The 26,176-nt window shown below is 41.6% G+C and overlaps 1 protein-coding gene across 1 annotated transcript in view; it reads right to left on the bottom strand.

The window, feature by feature from the left end:
- The window catches only part of DOCK5 (dedicator of cytokinesis 5), a 175,423-nt gene that overhangs the window by 142,901 nt on the left and 6,346 nt on the right, over positions 1-26,176 (bottom strand). The window contains exons 2-3 of the mRNA XM_011968854.1: positions 6,708-6,748; positions 262-317 (exon numbers count right to left, since the gene is read on the bottom strand). Coding sequence (XP_011824244.1) covers positions 262-317; positions 6,708-6,748 — 97 coding nt within the window. The remainder of the gene's footprint in view (positions 1-261; positions 318-6,707; positions 6,749-26,176) is intronic.

Raw genomic sequence — 26,176 nt, 5'->3', positions numbered from 1 at the left:
TCACCAAGCCTGGCTAACTTTTGTATTTTTAGTAGAGATAGGGTTTCACCATGTTGGCCAGGCTGGTTTCGAACTCCTGACCTCAAATGATCCACCCACCTCAGCCTCCCAAAGTGCTGAGATTACAGGCGTGAGCCACCACGCCCCGCCTGAGATGACAGAGCTATTAACATACATAAGGCATTAATGCCCTAAGATTATCATTAATGATAATGTTACATCTTCATCATTTTGGGGGAATCTTCCCAGCTTGGAACTTACCCCAGGTCTTCCACAGTTGCCTCTTTCAAATGGATATACGTTTCAGGGAAAATGCCCTACAGAAAAAAGAATTTTGGTTATATGGCCATAAAAACAAAACAAAAACAAAAGCCAAACAAAAACCACCTCAGCCCAAAGTAAACAGAATAAATGTGAACACCCAGGCAATAGCTAAACTCCTGAGATCAGGTTTGCAGGACATCACTTATCCTGGCTGGCTACCTCAACAAAAGCATGGTGGAAACATCAAAAAGGTAGAAATTAAAATTTGGGTTCAGAGAGCATAGAACACTTTGTGAATGAAGAGGCAAACATGCTGTGTCAGCTCTGAGATAACATAATGGGAAGGAGTGTAACTGTGAGCTCCTAAACCCCTTAGATGCTACTTGCCATGAGATGCTTCCCATAAAGGGTTTCACATAAGGGGTGACGTGGAAACTATGCAGTACTCAGTAGCCCATAAAATAAGTCATCCCTCAGAATATGCAAGGGATTGGTTCCAGAAACTCCCTTTCCACAAAGCATATACCCAAATCCGCACATACTCAAGTATGGCACACAGTCCTGCAAAACCTGCATGTACTTTTACACAGGTTTCATGTCCCAAGAATATTGTAATTTTGATTTGCATTTGGCTAAAAAAAAAAAAAATCCATGTGTAAGTGCTGCGGAGTTCAAACCCACATTTTTCACGGGTCAACTACATGGTGATTTTTCTAAAGTCGTTCCTCTCAGCACTCCCACTTAAACCAAATGCACTCAAAATCAACGGGTGTTAGTTACCTGGTTATTTTCAGCACCTCACAGTCTCAAACTGCTCTCCATTCTATATCCCTAAGAGGCAATTCTACATCAGCATTGTAAGACTGCCCCTGGGGAACACTTAGGCCTGGAAAGACCTAAGAGAAAGAGGAGAAACTGGTGGACAGAAATCAGAGAACGGAGGACCAGATCTAACCAACAGGAAGCAAGTCCCAGATGTGAGTGTTCTTATGCGTACCAAAGCTTCTGCTGTTTACTGTGTGATATATTCACGCACAGACAGAGGAGACGCCATCTGGAGACAGCGATGCTGATCTATTTCATGGTCTCTTATATGGAGCTTATAGCTGGCACTGTTGGCTAATTGCTCCTAGCCCTATTCCTGGAAGAGTTGGTGTGAACTCCATGAACATGACACGTCAGGGGTGGCTGATCATAAAGGTGGGAGGGGATGTCCCAGTGCCTGGAGGCATATATACCCACTGATCCTTACTCCACTCAGACAGGAAACCAGTGAACATTGACAGGGTTGTTCTTGTGTCCACTTGCATGTGCTATATTTGTCTGTACAATACCCTGCTTTCTCTCTTTTAATCCATTGCCAATAAAACAGGAAACAGCAAGAACATTTGAGATCAAGCTGCTCCTAGCACTGGTGATGACAGAGTGGATCCTGCACATGCTTTCCCACCAAACACAGAGCCCCAAAATAAAAAAGCATCCCTTCTCCTCCTTGCTTTGAGAAGCGGGCAGACGTTGGGAACATGAGTGAGAAAGCATGACTCTAATTCCATTACTGATGAGACCAAGTACACACATAGATGCAAGGTGACAATGACCTCTTTCATTACGGAGGTGGGATTCAGAACTATTTTGGAAAACTGATCAAATAATTGAAAACAAAAATTAAATGTGTGTCTACTGTGGGGCACAGTAGACAGGACATTTTCTCAATGTGCCACCTCTCAGGTCAGTTGAGCTTGGCCAGGGAATTCTATGAGTATAAAAGATACATGCATAGGCACACCATCTAAGTGAAAAAGAAGGAGATAAGCCTTCTGACTTTATTCATTCATGCATTCATTCATTTATTCATTCTTTGAGACAGTCTCGCTCTGTCGCCCAGACTGGAGTACAGTGGCACAATTTCGGCTCACTGCACCTCTGCCCCCCGGGCTCAAGCAATTCTCCTGCCTCAGCATCCCAAGTAGCTAGGATTACAGGCATGCACCACCATGCCCAGCTAATTTTTGTATTTTTAGTAGAGACAGGATTTCACCATATTAGCCAGGTTGGTCTTGAACTCTTGACCTCAAGTGATCCGCTCACTTCAGCCTCCCAAAGTGCTGGGATTACAGGTGTAAGCCCCCATGTCTGGTCTATTTAACTTTTTAAATGATCAAAACAGGGAACTGTCCTTCGCAGTGCCTGGCATGCAGCAGGCACTGAGTAAACATCTGATGAATATAGCAGTGAGGAAAGCGGGTGTTCAGTTCACAAACTGTGTGCGATTCCTCTGGGGCCTGATTTCTGCAGTGTGGAAGCTCTAGGCCTGTCCCTAGGATGCCTAATGAACTGTAGGTGTTTCTTCTGCCTGCTGTGCCGCTGCACCATGGTAAATGATTTGTTGACTATCATCTCTGTGGGGAACCAAACTGGGATGTTGGGAATTAACCTTGAAGACATTACACTAAGTGAGATAGGCCAGTCACAAAAGGACAAATACTGTATGGCTCCACTTACACCTGGAGTAGTTAAATTCATAAAGACGGAAAGTACAATGGGGGTTCTGAGGAGCTTGCAGGGGATGGGGGACAATGGGGAGTTAAAGGGACAGAATTTTAGTTTAGAAAGATGAAAGACTTCTGGCGATGGATGGTGTTGATGGTTGTACAATGAGAATGTACTTAGTGCCACTGAAATGTACACTTACAAATGGTTAAGATGCTAAGTTTTATGTTATATATATTTTTACCACAATAAAAAAAAGTCCAAAACTCATAAAAATGCAGGAGTGGGGCGGGGGAGGCGCTGAGCAGGGATAAACTGTTTAGTTACAAGGATCCAATTCTGGAAGTCAAAAGTGAAATGTTACATTGCTACTACAAAAGAACCTCCTTGCTGAAGGTTTTTGAAATCAGAAAGTAAAGGACCAATTAAAAGTTTCATGCATTCACAATCTGGTGACTAGTCCCTCCTAATAAACGGAGAACATTCAAGTTAGAAGTATTCGGAAACATAAATGCACAGTGATGAATTTTGTGACATCTAAGCAGATCATAAGCAGACAATTCATACTAGGTGTTCGGACATGATTGTTTTCATATTAAAAGAATATTTAAGGCAGGGCAGACTGGATCATGCCTGTAATCCCAGCACTTCAGGAAGCCAAGACAAGAGGATCGCTTGAGCCCAGGAGTTCAAGACCAGCCTGGGCAACAAACTGAGACCACCGTCTCTACAAAAAATTTAAAAATTAGCACAGAATGGTGGCACATGCCAGTGGTCCCAGCTACACGGGAGGCTGAGGCAGAAGGATTGCTTGAGCCCAGGAGGTCAAGGCTGCAGCGAACCACGATTACGCCACTGTACTCCAGTCTGAGCAACAGACTGAGATCCTGTCTCAAATATATGTATGTATGTATGTGTTATATTACCACTCTGTCATCTGTAGGCTTCACCTTTCCATGATGACACTTGGCAATTTACAGTCATAGAATTGCTCTGGTAAATTTGATGCTTATAGAATGTCTCCTATGCCACGACGGCACACAGAAAGTCAGAGTAAACCTAGGTCATGTGTTTCTGATTTACAGCCTATCTCTCAGTTCTGCTTTTCCTTGCTCCTTGTAAGCCACTCACTTTGAGTAGAAAAATAAACGAATGATTTTCTAGATGTCGCCCTTATCCACACTCCCACAATTCCGCCAGGATCAATGATCAGTTTCGGAAAAGCACTTGGCTTCTTCGATTTGTAAAACCACTAGCTCCTTTTATCATCACTCTAAATGACTGAGTCAGCTTATAAATGACACCAAGAATTTCCATTAAAACATTAGGGCTTGCAAGTAGCTCTGTCCCCTAAAGATGGAGAAATGAGGGACACAGCACAGGAGAGCACTTCTAATGAGCTGATCTCTTAATGAAGGGGTGTCAGAAGCAGAGCAGAATTCCCGGCAACTGAATTTGAATTCCCTGTATTTTCCCTGGATCTCTCCACACGAAGGATATTTCGACTTAAAACAACCAGCAAATAAATGCATGGCCCTTGTCTATGTCATCGTTTCATTGAATTAGAAAGTTTTTCTTTACTATCAAGAGAACAAAGAGAAATTCTCACTGAAAGATTTCCTCTAAAGGGTGAGATTTTAAGCTTAAAGGTTTTAAGCACTCTTTAATGAACACAAAAAAATTAAAAACATATCCAGAATTTATCATTTAGATCCTGGTGGGGCACCCTATGTATCTACTGTTCAAAGCCAACAACAATGGCACTATTAGCTAGATTGATTTTTATATACACAAGGCCCTCCATATCATGGGTTCAACCAACCGATGATTAAAAATATAGAAAAAAAGTAAGCAGAGGTTTATTTCCTTGTCATTATTCCCTAAACAATATGGTATAATAACTATTTACATAGCAATTACATTGTATTAGGCATTATAAATAATCTAGACATGATTTAAAGTACATAGGAGGAAACACAGAGGTTATATGCAAGTATGACGCCATTTTATATCAGAGACTTGAGCATCCATGGATTTCGGTACTGTGGGGATCCTGGAACCAATCCCCTGTGGAAATGAGGAATGACTGTATTAAAAAATCATAGGATACTTTGGAAAGCAAGGTCTTCCATGTTCAAAAGGATCCTTACATACTGTAGTCTGCGAAAAGGAAGACCTGATCTAGGACCTTGGTTGAATGTAATTGAATTTCCCAGTGAAAAATCACAAGAGTTTCATTTGTTCCTTAAGTTCATCACATAATTTTGAGGATGGCTTTTTGTTTATTTTTAAATTAACATTTTTAAATAAAAAAAGACTGGGAATTAAGTGACATAAGTATTCTTACTGTTGAACAAATTCGGAACATCAAAATTGTTAGCTCCAATTGTGCTTTGAAATAACTACCACTGCCATAACCGTGAGTAAAATTAACACCAATAGGGCTAAAAAAGCAGGAGTGGCCATCATCAAGTACTCTGTGCCACTGAGGATCCCAGAAGAAAAGTTTTCACTTGAGTTCTATCATGTTCTCATTTATTCTGGCATGCCTGCTGTCTTGGACCCCTATCTGACGGCCCAGAGAAACCGAAGTCAGCAAGAGATTAAATGAAAATAATTCGGTTTGAAATAAAGACGTGTGATACAAGAATAACTGTGGGTAGAAAAGTTCATTCTCTGGCTTGGGGGGAGAAAAAAGGACCAAAATTGTGGGAGTTGCATTTAAAGCAAACATTCCTTTATTGTGCTAGATTAGTAAACTGTCAAAGGTAACAAAATGTGTATGTGCACACATACGTGTGCAAATACTGAGTGTGATTTAAGCATCAATCATGCAGAAGCAGTCCTGGTTTCTAATGAACTATACCTTGTAGAAAGGTGTTTTCCTGGGCCCCGTACTCTTTAGAAAGTTGGGTGTGTAACATCAGCCTGTTTGTGCAGGATTACGTCTTTCTCATGCTGTCCGTGAAGAGTAAGAACCGCGGGTCTGGTTTTGTTTTTTCACTCCTCTTTTGATAAATTCTAAAACGTTTCTCTCATCCCTTTCCTAATTTGCTATTTGGCATGTGAACTAATTGTGAAATAATACGGCCCTATCAACTCTGCTCTTTCAAAAGGAAGTGCTGACATGTCATGCTGCCCCAGCGAGCAGTATCAAAGGAAAAGTGCTGACAAGACCTAAAAGAAACTGAGGTGGGTATTAACATAATTAATAGATTTTCTTTAGCCTGACGATTAGTAGTTTTGGCACCGGCAAAAGGATCCATTTAGGTCAGTATTTTTCAAACTGTGCCTTTGTTGCACAGTAAGAGATACATTGTTATGGCAACCAGTGTTACCTATGAAATACATAAAATATAATAAAAACAATAAATTATATACTGAAAATAAAAGTTTCATGAAACAGTACTTACCATTGCATCTCATGTTCTCTACTTTTCGGTTTCATTTTTTGGAAAAAATTGGTTATAATCCGCTATATGGATTTCATAATGTATTACTGGGGTATGAGGCTCACAATATGAAAACCACTCTTGTTTACCCAATTTACAATGAAGGAAAGGATCAAGCGGAAATGGGGAGATCCTTTAGTCTGGAACTGTAGCATGGGAAGTAAAGGATAAAGGAAGAAGTGTGGGTCCACCCCTCCCTGAAAGAGAGATCCCACTAGAGCAATGAATGTGTTACCAACTTGCTTAACTTGAGGGACAGGAAGTAAAAATTCTTCCAGGACTCTCTCCTTGAATTGGCTGGTGGGAAATACAGTCAATGGGATTTACACTATTACATTTAGGCAGTGAGGTCAGAGAATTTGTTTTCAAATTCAAAGAAGAGCCATCAAAGGGAAAGCAAACTAGGTCTAGAGACAGCAGAGAGCAGAGGAGAGGGTCACATAGCACAGTACAAAAGCAGATAGATTTCAAATGAAATAAAAAGTGGATGATAAATCATACCTTTTTAGATTTATTTTGGAGGGTATATCCTCTGTACCAACCTGTCAGGGCAAAAGAGAACACAAAATATTTTATGTTTTCTGGGATATCAGAAAGGTATTAGCAATATATACTCTCGTGTTCTACTAGCAATACTGAGAAGCAACAATTGACAGAGATGATTAACAGATAGTACGTTAGAAGATGAATGTTTTAGTTTATTACACAATAAAAATCTAACTGAATTTTAGAGCTGTATTCTCTTAATAACAATCGAATTTAAAATTCACGTAGAACCAAGCCTCATCTCTACTCCTTTGGAGGAAGAACAGAACAACAGCTTAAAAAAAACAAAGACACACACACACACACACACACACACACACAAGACATCTCGTTTCTTATCACCCTAATACCTTACAGTCATTTAATAAATGTTTTTGCATGAATAAGTATGGACTTTCATTGTATACATGCTTTCTACATGTCACCTTATACTATTAAAAAAATTTTTTTAATAACTTATATTTGCTGTAACTCTTCTGAGTTCCTAGGTTAAGAACCACCATTCTGGGAAAATTTTAAATTGAACTAGCATATCTAATGGAGACAAATACTTGCACTTTAAAAATAATCCAAATAATGAACAATAAAACGAAATTGTGTGCAATTCTTGGTAATGCTAAAAGCAACACCCCCACCCCGAACCCCCATAAAAAGATCTTATGTGTTTGCTTGCTGAGGCTTTAGGTAAAGGCTTTAACTTCTTTTTAAAAATTCCGGCCAGGCACGGTGGGGCTCACGCCTGTAATCCCAGCACTTTGGGAGGCTGAGGCAGGTGGATCCTGAGGTCAGGAGTTCAAGACCAGCCTGGCCAACATGGCGAAACCCCATCTCTACTAAAAATATAAAAATTAGCCAGGTGTGGTGGTGCACGCCTGTAATCCCAGCTACTCAGGAGGCTGAGGCAGGAGAATCCCTTGCACCTGGGAGGCGGAGGTTGCAGTAAGCCGAGATCACACCACTGCACTGTAACCTAGGTGACAGAGCGAGACTCCGTTTCCAAAAAAAAAAAAAATTCCAATTAAGGCACACACCCCTACAGATATTTTCCAACCCTCAATCTTCTAGAGAGTATACAATTTAATCTGTCCCTAAACAGATTTTTTATATTAACTATTTGCTGAACACCTACTATAGGAAGTTCACTGTGATAATTTCTCTCATTCCGCATGCCCATCAACTAAAGCATCAGTGTGGTCATCTTACCCAGGTAAACCCTGTGGTATTAGGTTGGTGCAAAAGTAATTGTGGTTTTTGCCACCAAAAGTAACGGCACACATATATAAGGTAGCCATACACACACAGTGAGTAGATGCAAACTGTAATTAAAACTCCAGGCATCTGCCAATAGGATCCTAGAACTCTCTTGTAATTTGTTCTACATGAAATCAACCAGAAAATAGACACATACTCTATTTCTTACATATTACAAGTAGAAAACTGAATTTACCTTCTTTGGGCATATATTCAATAATATTTTCGCAAATATTATTGTAAAAGTAATATTTCACAAATATTTTAAACTGTGGCATTCAGACATTGAAAGGATTTGCTGCGTTTTACAGGGAGGCATGGGGTACTATGCTGTGGAACTGTGGCTTGCATCGAGGCACACGGCTGAGAAAAAGATATCTAAACAGGAAACACTTGCCCCGATTTAGGATGCCAAGTGTAAGAGATTCAGGAATAAGAAGGACACTAAGCTAAGCATTGCTCCCCAGGTCTCAAGGTCTGTACTCATGTGTATATACTTGCTTGGTTCTGTGAAAACGTGAAAATGGGCTTTTGCATGACTAAATGGCTTCGAATTTGCCCTGGGACAAGAGTGGAGCGCGAGGGGAGCAGGCTGAGAAACAAGATATTCATCTTTTCCAAGTAGTGTTTCGTAGTTCTGTGCCCTATAAAGCCAAGCTGTCACAATACAAACGTCATTCCACTTTCAAAGTAGAATTTATCTGTACTTTTGTAAACTGTATTTTGCACAGCCATTCATCACAGAGCTATGCTTCCTAAGCCTGTCATTGTTGAAAAAACTTTTTTGTTTTAATCTCCTATGTCTTCTCTAGAATTGTGGTGTGTGTATAAGCCCTATCTAAAGGCACAAAATTATTATGCTGAATTTGTGAACATGAACGTTCATTTTCCTTATATCACGCATAAGAGAACAGATCTACCTCTGGAGCTTTAAGCATATACTGTCAGAACTCCATAAATTCTATTTTAATAACTGCACAGAATATGGTAACAGTTCACGAGTATGTTCGCTCATTTCCACATTACATACCTGGGCTGTCATTCAAGCAAGAACCCAGTTTTCCAATTAATCCCGCGTATTTACAGTAAGACGATCATAATTAAATATAGTTTGCTATTAGGCTTAAGAAGGCATAACGCAAACAGGTGGCTGCAATCGGTAGGTGGTGTGAACTGGTCAGCAGGATCTCAGATGCTTTCTTAAGTTATTCCACTATTAAAATAAAGGGAATGGTGAGGGGATAATGAGTCCAGAGGGCTACTCTTGTCTATATTTAGGGGAAGTTAACAGTTCATAGCAACCATGGCGAACACCAACATATTCTAGGCTGAGGGTTGCTCTTTCAGGAGGCTCACAAGTCCTTTCTGCTTCCTTGGGATTGCTCTAATCCAGAATAAAAATCTATCCTCTCCAATTGAAAATAACAGAGAGTTGCTAATTCCACTGTCAAAATTATTTACTTTATATCTGGCTTCTCAAGTAATCTCCATGAGGCAGGACTCATCTGCTCCATTTCACTTCACCGATCCAAATGTCTCTCTGGCTGCTGCACACTTTCTGTCCAACAGATCCCTTACCTGATTCTTCTCCTCGTTACATGCAGTCATTCTACAAATCTTTATTACGCACTAATTAAGAACCAGGATGTAGTGGAAAGCAAGAGTTCACATGAAGATTATTACACTCTAATGTTAAAAATATACACAAGTAGGATGAGCTGAGATAACGACAGTGCGAAGAGGAAGAAGTGCTCAAGGAAAGTAACATGGCAGAGAATGGTTGGTAACATAGCACATTTATTTTAAATACGGTGACTGAGGACAGATTACTCTAAGAAGCTAAAAGGAATGAGCCATTAACAGATCTGGGCAAAAAAACTTCCAGACAGAAACAAATCAAGCGAGAAAGCTGTGAGGCAAGAGTAAACCTGAAGTTCAAAGACAGAAGAAAAATGGCATGGCCAGAGTTCAGTGCAAGAGACTGAGATGGGGAGAGGCAATAAGAAGGTAGTTAGAGGAGGCCCGGTTCTCAACCCTGGGCACTGATGAGATCCACCAGGAACTTTTACAAATACTGATGCCTGGGCCACACCACCAAATACTCTGATTTAACTGGACTGGGGTGAGGCCCAGACTTAATGCTTCTAAAAAGGTCCCCCGGTGATGCTAATGTGTAGCCAAGATTAATTACCAGACATAGGTATTATATGCCATGGAGAAATTCAAGTTTTATTCTAAGTACAGCAGGAAGCAGGAAGCATTGGAGGGTTTCAAATGTCATCATGCCTTATGCTTCTTTTCTTTTCTTTTCTTTTTTTTTTTTTTTTTTTTTGAGACAGTCCTGCTCTGTCACCCAGGCTGGAGTGCAGTGGTGCAATCTTGGCTCACTGTAACCTCCCCCTCCCAGCTTCAAGCAATTCTCACACTTCATCCTCCTCAGTAGCTGGGATTACAGAGCTGTGCCACCATGCCCAGCTAATTTCTTGTATTTTAAGTAGAGACAGGGTTCCACCATGTTGGCCAGACTGGTCTTGAACTCCTGACCTCCATTGATCCACCTGCCTCGGCCTCCCAAAGCGCTGGGACTACAGGCGTGAGCCACTGTGCCTGGCTGCCTTAGGCTTTTAAAAGAGCATCCTTGCTGCTATATGGGAATGGACTGCGGGATATGAGGTGTAGTAGAAAGAGGAACACCAAAGGGGAGTGGTGGGTGCAGCAGAGAGGAGGAGAGATTAAAAAAAAAAAAGCAGGATATATATATATTTGTGAGGTTTATTTTTTTTGTTTTTCTCTTGTGGCAGGATCTCACTCTGTCACCCAGACTGGAGTGCAGTGGCGCAATCACGGCTCACTGCAACCTTCGCCACCCTGGCTCAATGGATTCCACCTCAGCACCCACCCCCGACCCCTGGTAGCTGGGACTACAGGCGCATGCCACCACGCCCGGCTATTTTTTATAGAGAGGGCATCTCCCCATGTTGCCAGGCTGGTCTCGGACTCCTGGACTCAAGCGGTTCGCCTGCCTAGACCTCCCAAAGTGCTAGGATTATAGGGGTGAGCCACCACACCCAGGCACATGATATATATGAATCAACAGGCGTTGCTCATGACTTTGCTGCGGGTGGCCATGAATGGGGGAGTAAAGGCAAATTCTCAAAGGTATTTGTATCTTGGGCTTAAGCAAATAGGAGGACCGTGGTCTTTGGTATACAAAGATTGAAGAAAGGAAAAACTTGCGGAATGGGAATCAGGACAGAATCAGGAGATGGATCCTGGCCCTTCTGCTCTCCCTCCTGGGCAGCTGAGTCCTGAGCCATGGGGAGGAGCAGAGTGATTTGGGCATTTGCTATGGGGGAGGGCTGCACATCCGCAGAGGGGTCCAGACTGGCTTGGCATGTCAGAGCCCCGGGGGAACGAGCTGGGCATCTATGTAAGGGAGCAAACGGGGTGTCAGAGCCTAAGTGAGGCGAGGGGGTATCCGCACACAGGACTCGGGCGTGGTGCACTGGCCTTGGATATCAGAGCAAAAACAGGGTGAGGGGTGTGTTCCCATGGGAGACAGCATGCTAATGAGGATAAGTGATCAGTTACATACAAGGAAACTGATCAAATAGCTAAATCTATTAAAAATATGGGAAGCTAGGTTTCTTACTATTATAGAATGGAGCTATAAGCCCCAGAAGGGAAAAATCTCGAATGACCCCTGTGCTGCCGGATTGGGATTGAAGGCATCCATGTGAATTCATGACTTTTTATACACGTGGATCAGTCAAAATGAACAGGTATTAATCTGCAATTACACAAATGCATACTACCTCTAGTTGAATTACCTAGTTAGTTCCTATTTTTGTGTCCCCAGGACAGATGATAAAGGGAGCTCTCAGAAAAAGAGCTATGTCACTAGGAAAGTGCAACCAGTACCAAACTAGGGAGGAGGACAGACGGTCCCATGAGGAACGAATCCAAGAAAAAAAAGGAACTGAGAAATGATCTTATCTGTCTGAACATATTAAAAGGCAGGCAACAATTCTGTCAGCAACCATGAGTATGAAATAGAGGTACATTCACAGAGAAAGAAGAAAAAAAGGAATTAGCTCTAGAAAAACATATTATTCAAGAAAGGAAATGTAATCAAGGTAAATCCCACAGCCTCTGCTGCTTACACTACATAGCTATGATAACACAAATCCTAAGTGTTTTAAAAAAAAAAAACTCAGGAGGCAGAGGCAGGAGAATCGCTTGAACCTGGAGGTAGGGGTTGCAGTGAGCTGAGATCATGCTGCTGCACTCCAGCCTGGGAGATAGAGTGAGACTCGGTCTCAAAAAAAAAAAAAAAAAAAATTATATCTATATTTACTTTTCTAAGAGGGATTAATAGGTATCTGTATGGTGGGGCATACAGAAGAGTGAAATCCTTATCTTCCACAGTAAGAAATGAATTTAGAAATGAAGAGATTTATGCCACAAAATTGGCTGAAAGAGTTGAAAGAATTCTGAAAAAGCTGAAACTCCTCAGAATTTGAGAGGAGTTAAAAAGGGTCTCCTGTTTTTCATTATAAACCTTGTAGAAATGGTTATGATGTTTAAATTTATAAACATATATGACTGATAAAATTTAAAAAATATACAGCTGATAAATCCTGGTAGGCCAGAACTAGGCAAAGGCAAAATTATAGGGATAGAAAACGGATGAGTAGTTGCCAAGTACTCAGGGTGGCATGGGGATGACTGAAAAGGGACACGGGAGAACTTCGGGTCTGACAGAATGGCTTTGTAGCTTGACCATGGTTGTGTTTCATGATTGCATGTATTTGTCAAAACCTGCAGAATTTTACACTAAAAAGGGTGAATTTTACTCCATGCAAATTATAACTCTAAAAAAAAGACACAGTGAGATACTACCCACCCACTGGAATGGCTAAAGGTAAAAAGATTGACTGCGCCAATCACTGGTAAGGAGATGGAGCAATTGGAACTCGCTTCCATTGCTGGTGGTTTCTTATAAAGTTAAACTTACACTTATCCTATGACCTGGCCACATCCTCACTCTGATGCTTTATAAGAATGTTTACGAATGCTTTATTTTTAACAGTCAAAAGCTGGAACCCATCGAAATGTACATCAGCCGGGCGCGGTGGCTCAAGCCTGTAATCCCAGCACTTTGGGAGGCCGAGACGGGTGGATCACGAGGTCAGGAGATCGAGACCATCCTAGCTAACACGGTGAAACCCCGTCTCTACTACAAAATACAAAAAACTAGCCGGGCGAGGTGGCGGGCGCCTGTAGTCCCAGCTACTCGGGAGGCTGAGGCAGGAGAATGGCATAAACCCGGGAGGCGGAGCTTGCAGTGAGCTGAGATCTGGCCACTGCACTCCAGCCCGGACAACAGAGCGAGACTCCGTCTCAAAAACAAAATAAAATAAAATAAAAAATAAAAAAAATAAAAAAGAAATGTACATCAATGGGAGTATCAACAAACATTGTTATATGTACATACTATATTATTTACTATCATATATAATATGTAATATATTTATATTTGGCAATACACAGGAATAAACTATGGATGTGCAACATCATGGATGAACCTAAAAACCATTACAATAAGTGAAAGAGACCAAACACAAAAGACGTATCTAATTCCACTGATATGACACTGACTCACAGGTAAAACTAACTCGCAGTGATCTAAACCAGATTGGCGGCTGTTTACTGAGGATGGGAACCGCGTGGATAAAGACACCAAGGAATTTTCTGGGGTGAGGGAAATGTGTTTTATCTTGATCGGAATGTTTAGGTATACAAGCTGCATTCATTTCATAAAACACACTGAACTGTAAACCTAAGATGAGTGCACTGTGTTGCATATAAATTTTACTGCAATTTTTTTAAATGTAAAAATTGACACTGTCAAGTGAATATTAGTCTATAAAGTAACCACCTCAAAGTAACACAGAATTGCATTGCTGAAATATGATTGAATATTTTTGTTTGGAAATGTCTCTGAAACAAGTTTGAGTCATGTGTGAAAAAGCACAGAACTATTTCTCCATTACTTTACGTGGTATTATGTCTTCCCAAAGACATTATTCATCTTAATTACTACTGCATGCTCCAAAATTCATTCTGAACAAGTTTTGCTATTTCCAGAAGTTCAACTGCAGATTGGAGATTCATTTCTCCAGTGAACAATTAGTTACAGATGTTAGGAAAGCAGGGTACTCAATGTCTCCATGTCCTAAATCTTACTTAATAATGGAAAGAAAAAAATATATGTGTAAACACACAAGCATATAAACAAGAAAAGTAATTTCATATAGGGCTAAAAGTTACAAAGGAATAAAAGAGGCTAACCTGGGAAAGGCCAACTCCTGAGAATGAAGCTACTTTAGAAAACATGGTTAGAAAATTCTCTCTGGGCGTGGTGGCTCACATCTATAATTCCAGCACTTTGGGAGGCTGAGGTGGGAGACCAGCCTGGGCAACATAGCCAAAACCCTGACTCTACAAAAAACTAAAAATAAAATAACTAGCCAGGTGAGGTGGCGCACACTCATAGTCCTAGCTACTAGGGAAGCCAAGGTCAGAGGATCCCTTGAGCCCAGAAGTTGGAGGCTGCAGTCAGCTATGATTGCACCACTGCACTCTAGCCTGGGCAACAGAGTGAGATCCTGTCAAGAAAGACAGAAGGACAAAAAGAGAGACAGAGAGTGAGAGAGAGAGAGAGAGAAAGGAAGGAAGGAACGAAGGAAGGAAGGAACGAAGGAAGGACGGGAGGGATGGAGGGAGGGAGGCAGGCAAGAAAATTGTCTCTCTCTGAGGATGTGCATTTAGGCTGAGGACTTACATTACTAAAGTGGTCCATTCATTCATTATACATGAAAACACTTATTGAACACCAGTGTGCCAGACATTGTCTTCAAAGAGGAAGGCAACATATCTGTAAACAAATAACTAAATACAAAAGGACTTTTAATGGTAATGCCTGTAGACTCTGGCACACAAAAGAGAAAGTCATGAATATGCTGAAAACTCAGAAGCAATTACTGAGAGGTACTCATGATTTCCCAACAAGGAAAGCATCATTTAGATGCTGGAATTATGGAGTGTTTTATAAAATCTCTCCCTACTTTCTGATCACAAGACAAATTAGTTTTATCCCACGTACACACATAACAGATGAACAAATTATTTTTAACCTCTTAGGAATTAAAGGCAATTATGAAGGAGACAAGGAGCTATGTCTCTATACACCTGTATTGTGTGTGTGTGTGTGTGTGTTTGCCGGGGGTGGGGGTAAGGGGGGCGGTGGTCCCAGAGAAGGAGCAGGTGCTAAATCCTGTTGTTTTTCCCTTAAGTATTGCTGGTCTGGTAGGTTGCTGGATAAAACACAGTTAATGGGGCCAAGGTCAAAGGCTCCATCCCCTGTAGGCCAGGTAAACTTGTCAGGTTTCCATGGGCATAGCCTGTCCTCCCATACCCAGAGTTGTCCTTCCAATAAAAGCTGGCTGTCTCTTGGGAAGCCAGTGAGCAGAAACAGCTGGGTGCAAACTCATCACAGGACAGACAAAGGGCTGGGTCTAAAATCCTTCCTTACAGACAGATAGTGGCTGCACCTCTGCCTGTGAGCAGCACACTCACCGCCTTCCCGAGCCTCAGGTCTCACGATGTCCACACTCCACATGCATCTCACTGGGGCTTTTGAAAACAAGTTCAAAGGCAGAAAGTCAAGGGATGCAAAGATGGTAAAAGATGATTCTATTCTTTTATACTTCTTGGTGAGACAAATGAGTTTTCCAGGTTAATTATCTGAGCTCAATTTTGTGGATTTGAGATCGTCAGATATTGGAGGGAACTCAGAAATCACTGAAAAATAACAACCTTACTTAAAGCAAAGGAGGGCAGGTGCGGGGCTCACACCTGTAATCCCAACACTTTGGGAGGCCAAGGCAGGAGGATCGCTTGAAGTCAGGAGTTCAAGACCAGCCTGGGCAACACAGTGAGACCTTTTCTCTTAAAAAAAAAAAAAAATTTTAAATCAGCCAGGGATGGTGGTGCATGCCTGTAGTCCCAACTACTCAGCAGGCTGAGGCAGGAGGATCACTTGAGCTCAAGAGGTTGAGGCTGCAGTAAGCCATGATGGTGCCACTGTGTTCCAGCCTAGGCAATAGAGCAAGACTGCCTCTTAAAAAATAAAATAAAAAGTAAATAAATAAATTAAATAAAGAAAACATAGTTAAGGAACTGAAAAAGCTTGTCCCATATCTCACAGGCACTTACCACCTAAGCTGGGGATACAAACACAAGCCTCCTACCTGCCAGCTCATTGCTTTCCCTTATACCAAGCTGGCCCATGGCCCTGCTGGGGCACAGTAGACAGGACACTTTCTCAGTGCACCGCCACTCAGGTCAGGTGGGCTTCGCCATGGAATTTTATCAGTCTAAAACACACACGCATAGGCACACCATCTAAGTGAAAAAGCAGGAGATAAGGCTTCTGACTTTATTTATTCATTCATTCATTGATTCATTTATTCATTCTTTGAGGCAGAGTCTCGCTCTGCTGCCCACACTGGAGTACAGTGGCACAATTTCGGCTCACTGCAACCTCCGCTCCCCAGGCTCATGCAATTCTCCTGCCTCAGCATCCCAAGTAGCTGGGATTACAGGCATGCACCACCATGCCCAGCTAATTTTTGTATTTTTAGTAGAGACAGGATTTCACCATATTGGCCAGGCTGGTCTTGAACTCTCGACCTCAAGTGATCCACTCACCTCAGCCTCCCAAAGTGCTGGGATTACAGGCGTGAGCCACCGTGCCTGGTCTATTTAACATTTTTAATGATCAAAACAGGGAACTGTCCTTCGCAGCGCCTGGCATGCAGCAGGCACTGAGTAAACATCTGATGAATATAACAATGAGAAAGGCGGGTGTTCTTGAGCCACTGGCTAGGTGTAGAATAGACTGCTGTAAGGAATATGCAATGAAACCTGCACCCACAAGACACACTTGGGCAGCAGGGTCTGAGTGACACTTCTTTGTTCTCCTGGGATCCCATGCCCGGTGGGTAGAGACAGGCAGGGTTAAAGTACCCTGCCCATGAGGCCAGAATGTCCAGAATAGAAGAGCCACTGCTTCTTTATAAAGAGAACTTGTCTGACACCAAAAGGCCTGGTTCTCCATCCTAATTCCAAAACAACCAGCTCCGGGGAACTCCATTTTTTCCATTGTCAATTTTAAGTTCTTACGGTTTCAATCTCTTAAGTTTCCTTCCACAAAAACATTACAATATTTTTAATCTTGTTACCCCATAATATCTGTAGCAAAGAATACCAAGAAAGTTTCTTCTGGTTGCCTATAATAGAGGGTGATGGCAGAGATTTCTATTTGCAACCAGCAAATACCTTCTGAGACAAGCAGAGAGACCTGGTCCAGGCAGCGAGGGGCGAGGAGGAGGACCAAATCACGGTCAGAAAAATAGAGAGATGATATATCCAAATTTCCACTGCAAAACAAGGAAACCTCCCTCTGTGCCTTCACAGAGCCCTGGAAGCTCAGTGAGAGGAAGGAAACACCACTTCCTGTATCCTGGACAACATCATCCACTTGTTGGCCAATTCCCTTTATATTTTCTGGACGCGGCTTTTCTTTCTTTCCTTTTTAAAGCAAAGTAATCTCGCCAGCGGTTAGTCCCTCTTGCTAAAAGTCTGACTTTCCTCTTCTGTGATGCATTTTTCTAACTTATCCAACCAGTCAAGAAAGCTGAGATGACAGGAGGTAGCATGCGGTTTGATCAGGACGAGCCATGAATTTGCTGCAACTCACTCTTAACGTTGCTTTTGTTATCATCAGGATGAGTTTGAAAGACGAACAAGAAAGAGGTACAATTAACCAACCAAGATGAGGTCCACTTTTTATAAAGAGTGATGCTAGAGGCGATGGGACCTCGAGGAGTTTGACAGTATAACCCCAATCCCTGATCCCTCTCCAGGACAGTGAGGAGAGCGCTGGGTAAAAGTGGCAGGTTTGTGTGCTAAGAGCCGCGGAGGGGAGCTAAGTTCAGGAAGAGCTCACTGCAATACAGACACATTTGGGATGCGGCTGAACTTTTCAGGTGGCTGTTTCAAAAGCAAAACAACCGTATCCCCTTTGGAAAACTTTATGCCATGTCCAAAGTGTAAACGTCATTTGCGGAAGGGCTGCATCTTGTGGAAAGAACAATATACTAGGATTACACAGGACCCCGGTGGGAATCACAGCTCTGCCATTTAATAGCTGTGTGGATTTCTTCAAGTTTCTTAACCTAAATCTCCACATTGATTGAAAGAGCATCAATAACTCTGGTCTCCCAGGATTGTAAGAACTGAGAGGCAGTACATGGAAGGCCTTAGCTTGATGTCTGGCATAGACGGGGATGTAAAATGTCAGACATGGAAGGCACCCAATGGCACAGTTCAGAGATCATCTGCAGTGCTTAGGGCTGTCTTCTGGTTCCCGTGCTGCTGACTGTGGGGGGCTCTATTTGGAGTTCTTTGTTACTTACTTTTTGAAGAATGTGTTTGTGCTCCTCAAAAAGAGTAGAACCTCTCTCAACTACTTAAATTACCGCCAACAACCAAAGCTGAGACACACAAAACAGCTAGGATACCATGCTAGGGGTATCCAGTCTGTAGTACCTGATATGAAGACATAATTTTATTTTCCAACATAACTTCCCTACTCCAAGAAAATGGTAGAAAAGATGACTTTAAACGAAAGAGGACTCAAAAAAAAAAGCCAAGAAGAAACAATTTGAGGGATAGGAAAACCCTAAGACTGTGGCTAGAATCATCGAGAAACATGGCACTGAGTAACCAGGGCCCTGGCAGAGACCAAATGGGGCCGAACTCAAAAGTTACCAAAATTGGTTATCTAAGGCCTGATTAAACACTTAGTGTCAGCAATGAAAGTGACACTAAGGAAAAAAAATTTCACCCTTTGTATCTTTCCATTCTAACTATAACAGATTCTTTTTTTTTTTTTTTTTTTTTTTTGAGATGGAGATTCGCTCTGTCGACCAGGCTGCAGAGCAGTGGTGCGATACTGGCTCACTGCAACCTCTGCCTCCCAGGTTCATGTGATTCTCTTGCCTCAGTCTCCCGAGTAGCTAGGATTACAGGCACATGCCACCATGCCTAGCTAATTTTTGTATTTTTAGTAGAGAGGAGTTTTCGCCATGTTGGTCAGACTGGTCTTGAACTCCTAACCTCAAGTGATCCATTCGCCTCAGCCTCCCAAAGTGTTGGGATTACAGGCTTGAGCCATTGCGCCCAGACTGTCACAGATTCTTAAACTGGCATTGGTGAAAACTAAACAAGTATTCAAGGTTAGTAACGTAATACTCATTGTTCCTACCATTTAGAAGATTAACCAAATTGACAGATACAGTTGTTTAAAATCCTATATTCCTACGCCAAAATTAAACACACACACACACATATTTAATATTCTTGGTTGCCTGACAAACATTAGGAACAGATACACAGAACATAATTGTAAGACTAAGAATCTTTCTTTAACAAGAAACCTTCCTGTGTTGCCTTGTCCATTCTTACTTGTAGCCTGAATTATACACAGAGATGAGGCAAGGAAGAGAAGTGAAGTTTTCATGGGTTTCTAAGACCCCTCAATAAAACACAAGTTTTTTAGGCAGTCTGTTTCCTGCTATTATGACCATTTCTGTTGAATCATTCAGCTCCACGGGTGAAACAGAATGGGTGTACTGAAGCACAGAATTAATATTTATGACACAAAAGTCTCCTTATATGCTTAAAATTTTTTAGTAGCCTTTAATTTTAGGTCCACAGCAAAACTGAGCAGAAGGTACAGAAAGTTATCATATACCTCTTGTATCCTGACAAGACATCCCTGCTATCAACATACCCCACCAGAGTGGTACATTTGTTACAATCAAACCTACAGTGACACATTATTATCACCCAAAGTCCATAGGTTACATTGGGGTCCACCGTTGGTGTTGTACGTTCTGTGGGTATGGACAAATGTATAATGACATGATTCCACCATTACAGTATCATACAGAGTAGATTTACTGCCCTAAAAATTCTCTGTGCTCTACCTGTTCATCCCTCCTTCCCTCTAACCCCTTGCAACCACGAATCTTTTTACCATCTCCATAGTTTTTCCTTATCCAGAATGTCATATAGCTGGAGTCATATGGATTGACTCTTTTTACTTAGTAACATGCATAGCTATGTCTTTTCATGGCTTGACAACTCATTTCCTTTTAGCGCTGAATAATATTCCATTGTCTGGATGCACCGCTTTGTTTATCCATTCACCTACTGAAGGACATCTTGTTTACTCCCACATTTTGGCAATTATGAATAAAGCTGCTGCAAACATCTATGTGCATGCTTTTGTGTGGGTATAAGTTTTCAACTCCTTTGAGTAAATTCTAAGGACAGAAATCGCTGCATCGTGTGATAAGAGTGTGTTTAGCTTTCTAAGACGCTAACAAACTGTCTCCCAAAGTGGCTGTACCATTTTACATTCCCATCAGCAATGAATGAGAGTTCCTGTTGCTCCACATCCTTGTCAGCATCTGGTGTGGTCAGTGTTCTGGAGTTTGGCCGTTTTAATAGGTGCATAGTAGTATCTCATTGCTTTAATTTTCAATTCACTAATGATATATGATGCTGAATATCTTTTCACAACTTACATGTCATGTGGATATATATCTTCCTTGGTGAGGTTTCTCTGAAGGTCTTTGCCCATGTTTTAAGTGGGTTGTTTTCTTATTGTTGGGTTTTAAAGCTCTTTACATGTTTTAGATAATAGTCCTTTATCAAATGTCTTTTTTTTTTTTTTTTTTGAGAGGGAGTCTCACTTTGTTGCCAGGCTGGAGTGCAGTGGCGCGATCTCGGCTCACTGTAACCTTCGCCTCCTGGGTTCAAGCAATTCTCCTGCCTCAGCCTCCCAAGTAGCTGGGACTATAGGCGCCTGCCACCACGCCTGGATAAGTTTTGGTACTTTTAGTAGATATGGGGTTTCACCATGCTGGCCAGGACGGTCTCTATCTCTTGACCTCATGATCCACCCGCCTCGGCCTCCCAAAGTGCTTGGATTACAGGCGTGAGCCACCGTGCCCGGCCTCAAATTTCTCTTTTACAAAGATTTTCTCCCAAACTGTGGCTTAACTTCTCATTCTCTTGACATTATCTTTTGCAGAGCATAAGTTTTAAATTTTAATAAAGTCCAGTTTATCACTTATTTCTTTCATATAACTGTGTCTTCAGTGTTATATCTAAAAGTTACCCCCATATCCAAAGTCATTTATATTTCTCCATGTTATTATATTCTAAGAGTTTTATACCTTTAGATTTTACATTTAGGTCTAGAATTCATTTTGACTTATTTTTTGTCAAGGGTGAAAGGTCTGTGTCTAAATTCTTATTTCAGCGTGTAGTTGTCAGGTTGTTCCAGCACGATTTGTTAAAAAGACTATCTTTTCTCTATTGTATTGCCTTTGTTCCTTTGTCAAAGGTCAGCTGACTATATTTGTGTGGGTCTATTTGTGAGCTCTCTATTCTGTTCAGAGATCTGTTTGTCTAGTGTTCTGCCAAAACCACAGTTTTGATTACTACAGCTTTATAGTAAGTTGTGAAATCAGGTAGTATCAGTCCTCCAACTTTGTTCTTCAACTTCATGTTGGTTGTTCTGAGTCCTTTGCCTCTCCACATAACTTTAGACTCTATCTGTCAGTACCAACAAAATAACTGTCTGAGATTTTAATTGGGATTGCATTGAATCTATAAATCAACTTCAGAAGAACTGACACTTTGACATTGAGTCTCCCTACCCATGAACATGGAACGGCTTCCATTTCTTTAGTATTCTGAATTCTTTCATTAATATATGCTTTTAAAGATATGACTCTTATATTACTACAGACAAAACAGAGGCATATATTTAACATTTTTTTCCAGATATAAGCAAGAGGAGAAATATCTTATGATCATTTGCCCTCAATCAATTTTAAACCTTCCTCTAAGGCTTTCCCCTTACAGTAATCCTTAACTGAGGCTTAGCCAGCCCAACAGTGATGTTATGTGGAGATAACCTAACACATTTTTTAAAAAATAAAGGTTATGCACCAAATAATGTGAATGGTCCAGCAAGCGGGGTGTGAAGTCAGCTGTGAGCGGGTATGTGTGTGCATGGGATGGAAGGACTCTGCTCCCATTTCAACCCCTTGATCCAACCAAGATCTGTTGCAGTCCAAAATCTGTGCAATGCTAAAAGCTCCTGGGAACATTCCTCCAGAGTACTCCCAAAAGCATCTTTGCTTTCACTGTGTTGGCCTCCTTAGGTGCATGGGAGCTGCCCAAATAGGTAATTCCAAGTACTTAGTCATGCCAGAATAACTAAATGAAGATACCACTCAGGAAACAGTTCTGAACTCTACAGTAGAAAATTCCATATATGCCTATACCTGAATCATGCATATTTTTAAAGATGGAATTTTAGGGTTGGTCATGGTGGTTCATGCCTGCAATCCCAGCACTCTGGGAGGCCAAAGTGGGCAGATCACATGAGGCCAGGAGTTTGAGGCCAGCCTAGCCAATATGACAAAACCATGTCTCTACTAAAAATTAGCTGGGTGTGGTGACGTGTGCCTGTAATCCCAGCTGCTCAGGTGGCTGAGGCATGAAAATCGCTTGAACCCAGGAGGCAGAGGTTGTAGTGAGCAAGATTGTATCACTGCACTCCAGCCTGGGAGACAGAGTGACACTCTGTCTCAATAAAATAAATAAAGATGGAATTTTAGAAGCGTATTGAAACATACCTGAAAAGGAAAAATAGGAGAAGGCATTCCCTTTTTTTAAAGATTAAGTCTGGATAAGACTTTTCACTGACACTCCTTTTAATTAATTTCTCTGGTAAACACCCTCCTGCTGCCACACATATCTTTTGAAAAACACATCTCAGGAACATATGTCACCAGCAGTAGTAGCTAACAAGCTGTACTTAAGGTAAAGGTCAAACAGATGTGGGAAGTGACCAAGCACACTCAACAAAATGCCACATGGCCTTATCTGCTTTCCAGGCTAATGCCAAAATGTTTGCACGCAGTGTCATAAAATCTAAGCTGTTAGGCTCACTGCCATTTATGTATGTGAAAGGCAGTGTATCTGTACCTAGATCATGGCGACTGTATAGATTTTGAATTACAATAAACTTTCAATTATTTTAATTAGTGGGTAACAAAAGTAAATGAAAGTTACAAATACCTTGGATGCCCCTATTGAAGCTTATATCCAGTAAACTTTTACACGTTCTATTAAGAATTGATTTTTAACAGCAATTTTGAATCTTTTGTCTCTCTCTTCACTTCTAACCACTGTGCATGGATGACCAAGTAGAGAATAACCAAGTAGAAAGGAGGAACACTAAAGAGATTTCAGTGTTACAAAATTAATTGTCATAGAGTATAGCTGAATATGACCACCAGACATTCTCAAAACGTTAGATACCATACTGTCTCATAATCCAATGCAGGGTTCCTACTACCACATCTCTAAAGCATGATTATTAAGCCTCTTTTTTTTTGAGGTAAGTCTTGCTGTGTCGCCCAGGTTGGAGTGCAATGGCATGATCTCAGCTCACTGCAACCTCTGCCCTCCGGGTTCAAGAAATTCTTGTGCCTCAGTCTCCTAAGTAGCTGGGATTACCAGTGTACACCACCACGCCCGCTAATTTTTTAATCTTTTTCTCTTTTTTTGCTATCCCTCACCATTTCCCCCACCCCATGACAGGCCCCAGTGTGTGATATTCCCCACCCTGTGTCTAAGTGTTCTCATTGTTCAGTTCCCACCTATGAGTGAGAACATGCAGTGTTTGGTTTTCTATCCTTGCGACAGTTTGCTCAAAATGATGGTTTCAAGCTTCATTCATGTACCTACAAAAGACATGAACTCATCCTTTTTTATGGCTGCACAGTATTCCACGGTGTACATGTGCCACACTTTCTTAATCCAGTCTATCACTGATGGACATCTGGGTTGGTTCCAAGTCTTTGCTATTGTGAATAGTGCCACAATAAACCTACGTGTGCATGTGTCTTATAGCAGCATGATTTATAATCCTTTGGGTATATACCCAGTAAAGGGATGATTGGGTCAAATGGTATTTTCACTTCTAGATCCTTGAGGAATTGCCACACTGTCTTCCACAATGGTTGAACTAGTTTTCAGTCCCACCAACAGTGTAAAAGTGTTCCTATTTCTCCACATCCTCTCCAGCAACTATTGTTTCCTGATGTTTTAATGATCGCCATTCTAACTGGTATGAGATGGTATCTCATTGTGGTTTTGATTTGCATTTCTCTGATGGCCAGTGATGATGAGCATTTATTAGAGACAGGGTTCTGCCACGTTGGCCAGACTGGTCTGAAACTCCTGGCCTCATGTGATCTGCCCGCCTCAGCCTCCTAAAGTACTGGGATTGCAGGCGTGAGCCACCGCGCCTGGCCCACTCTCTTCTTTTTTATATCTCTGTTAGAAAGTTTTAGCAAACATGCAGACAAAATTCATTGACATGTTACTTACCTGTCGTAACTCTGCCCGCTGTCCCTCCTCACAAAGGTCTGCTTTACAAAGATGAGATTTAAAACACATACAGCTCAAGTCTTAATCCATTTTTACTCCTTTTCATATTAGAGGGGAGTAGATTTTTTGATTAGAATTCATTCAAAAACTGGCCTCCTTCTATACAGAAGAAATAACATGGGTATTCTGGGGAACTCCTGTACATATACAAACACTTCTTTTTGTTTCTTTTAACTTTTCAGGCTTGCCTATGTCCTCTGGTTCCAGTCCAAGCACTTGTGCTATCCTTTGAGTCTTTACAAATTGCCCTGAAATAATATAAAACTGTGTGCTGTGCCTGCCTCTGTACAGCTCAGCTCACCTTTGAGACATCCCATTGTGTTTGTTCCAACAGCAGTCAATTGTGTTGCATTTACCTCAGAAATCACTGCTAACACCAGCACACCAGTCACCCTTTCTCACGAGCTTGTGAGTGGTTTATGGAGCAGAAGAAGAGTTAATCGATGGATATGAATTAAACCCAGGAAACCAGCACTAGAGGAACCTCAGACCCCAGGCCTAAAACCACTTGTGACTGGAGCGAGGTTAATCACAGGAGAGGGGAGCTCCATGGTAACAGGATGCTGAAACCTGACACGTACAAGGTACTACGCACTTTTCAAAGCACTTACATTTGATCACGCTCTACTCAAAAAGTGACTCCAATTTAGATGAAATGTCCTTGTCACAAAGACAGCTGCAATGTCTTGCCCAGGGACCGTCAACCTAGACAAGGACGAAAGCATCTAACCTACAGTAGTCTTCCTTCTCCCTCTCCATCGCTGCCCTCCACCTCTGGCCTCTGCAGTATTGCCCTCTTCTCCCTATAGCATTTGTAAGCACATGTCTGAATTGTTTTGTTTACTTACTTTGTTTGCTTGTTTTTGCCTATCCCTCCAATGTAAACCCTACGAGAGCAGGAACTTGCATTTTGTCACTCAAGAGACCACAGAGTACCCAGAACATCTCTCATGCTCAATACATGTACTTGTCACATACTCGGTGCTCAGCAAATAACGTTGAATGAATAAATGACCTCATGGCCGGGCATCTCCAGAAGTCAGTGCACTTTCTGCCATGGATCTGGGGTGGAAAGGAATGTTCACAGTAATAAACAGCTACCTCGCTGCCAAATACATTCCACAGTAAAAGAAGCAAAGACACAGAAATGACTGTGGGCAGGCCAGTGCCAAAGACGAAGAAAGGCAAGAACGCTTGCTTCAGTCCTTAAGGAATTCTGTTTCCTGATAAACTCTCTGAAGACAAATAATTCCTGGAGACCTGTAATGGATGAGCAGTAGATAGCTTCTCAGTCAGTTCTGCTTCTTTCCTTCATTTAGTAACAAAAGAAGTTCAGGGGCAAGGCCAGAGAGTCAAATGAGTGAGAAAAGATAATGGATAGAAGCTCGCTCATCTGGACTCTGGTCACTTGTTTTGGAGCCAAAGCTCAATCAGTCTGACAGTTCCTCAAAAGATTAAACATTGAGTTACCCTATGATCCAGCAATTCCACTCCTAGGTACC

Source organism: Mandrillus leucophaeus, unplaced genomic scaffold (genome assembly GCF_000951045.1).
Source record: "Mandrillus leucophaeus isolate KB7577 unplaced genomic scaffold, Mleu.le_1.0 Scaffold86, whole genome shotgun sequence".
Taxonomy (NCBI): domain Eukaryota; kingdom Metazoa; phylum Chordata; class Mammalia; order Primates; family Cercopithecidae; genus Mandrillus; species Mandrillus leucophaeus.
The sequence above is the reverse complement of the archived record's forward strand: the minus strand, read 5'-3'. Positions and strand labels throughout refer to the sequence as shown.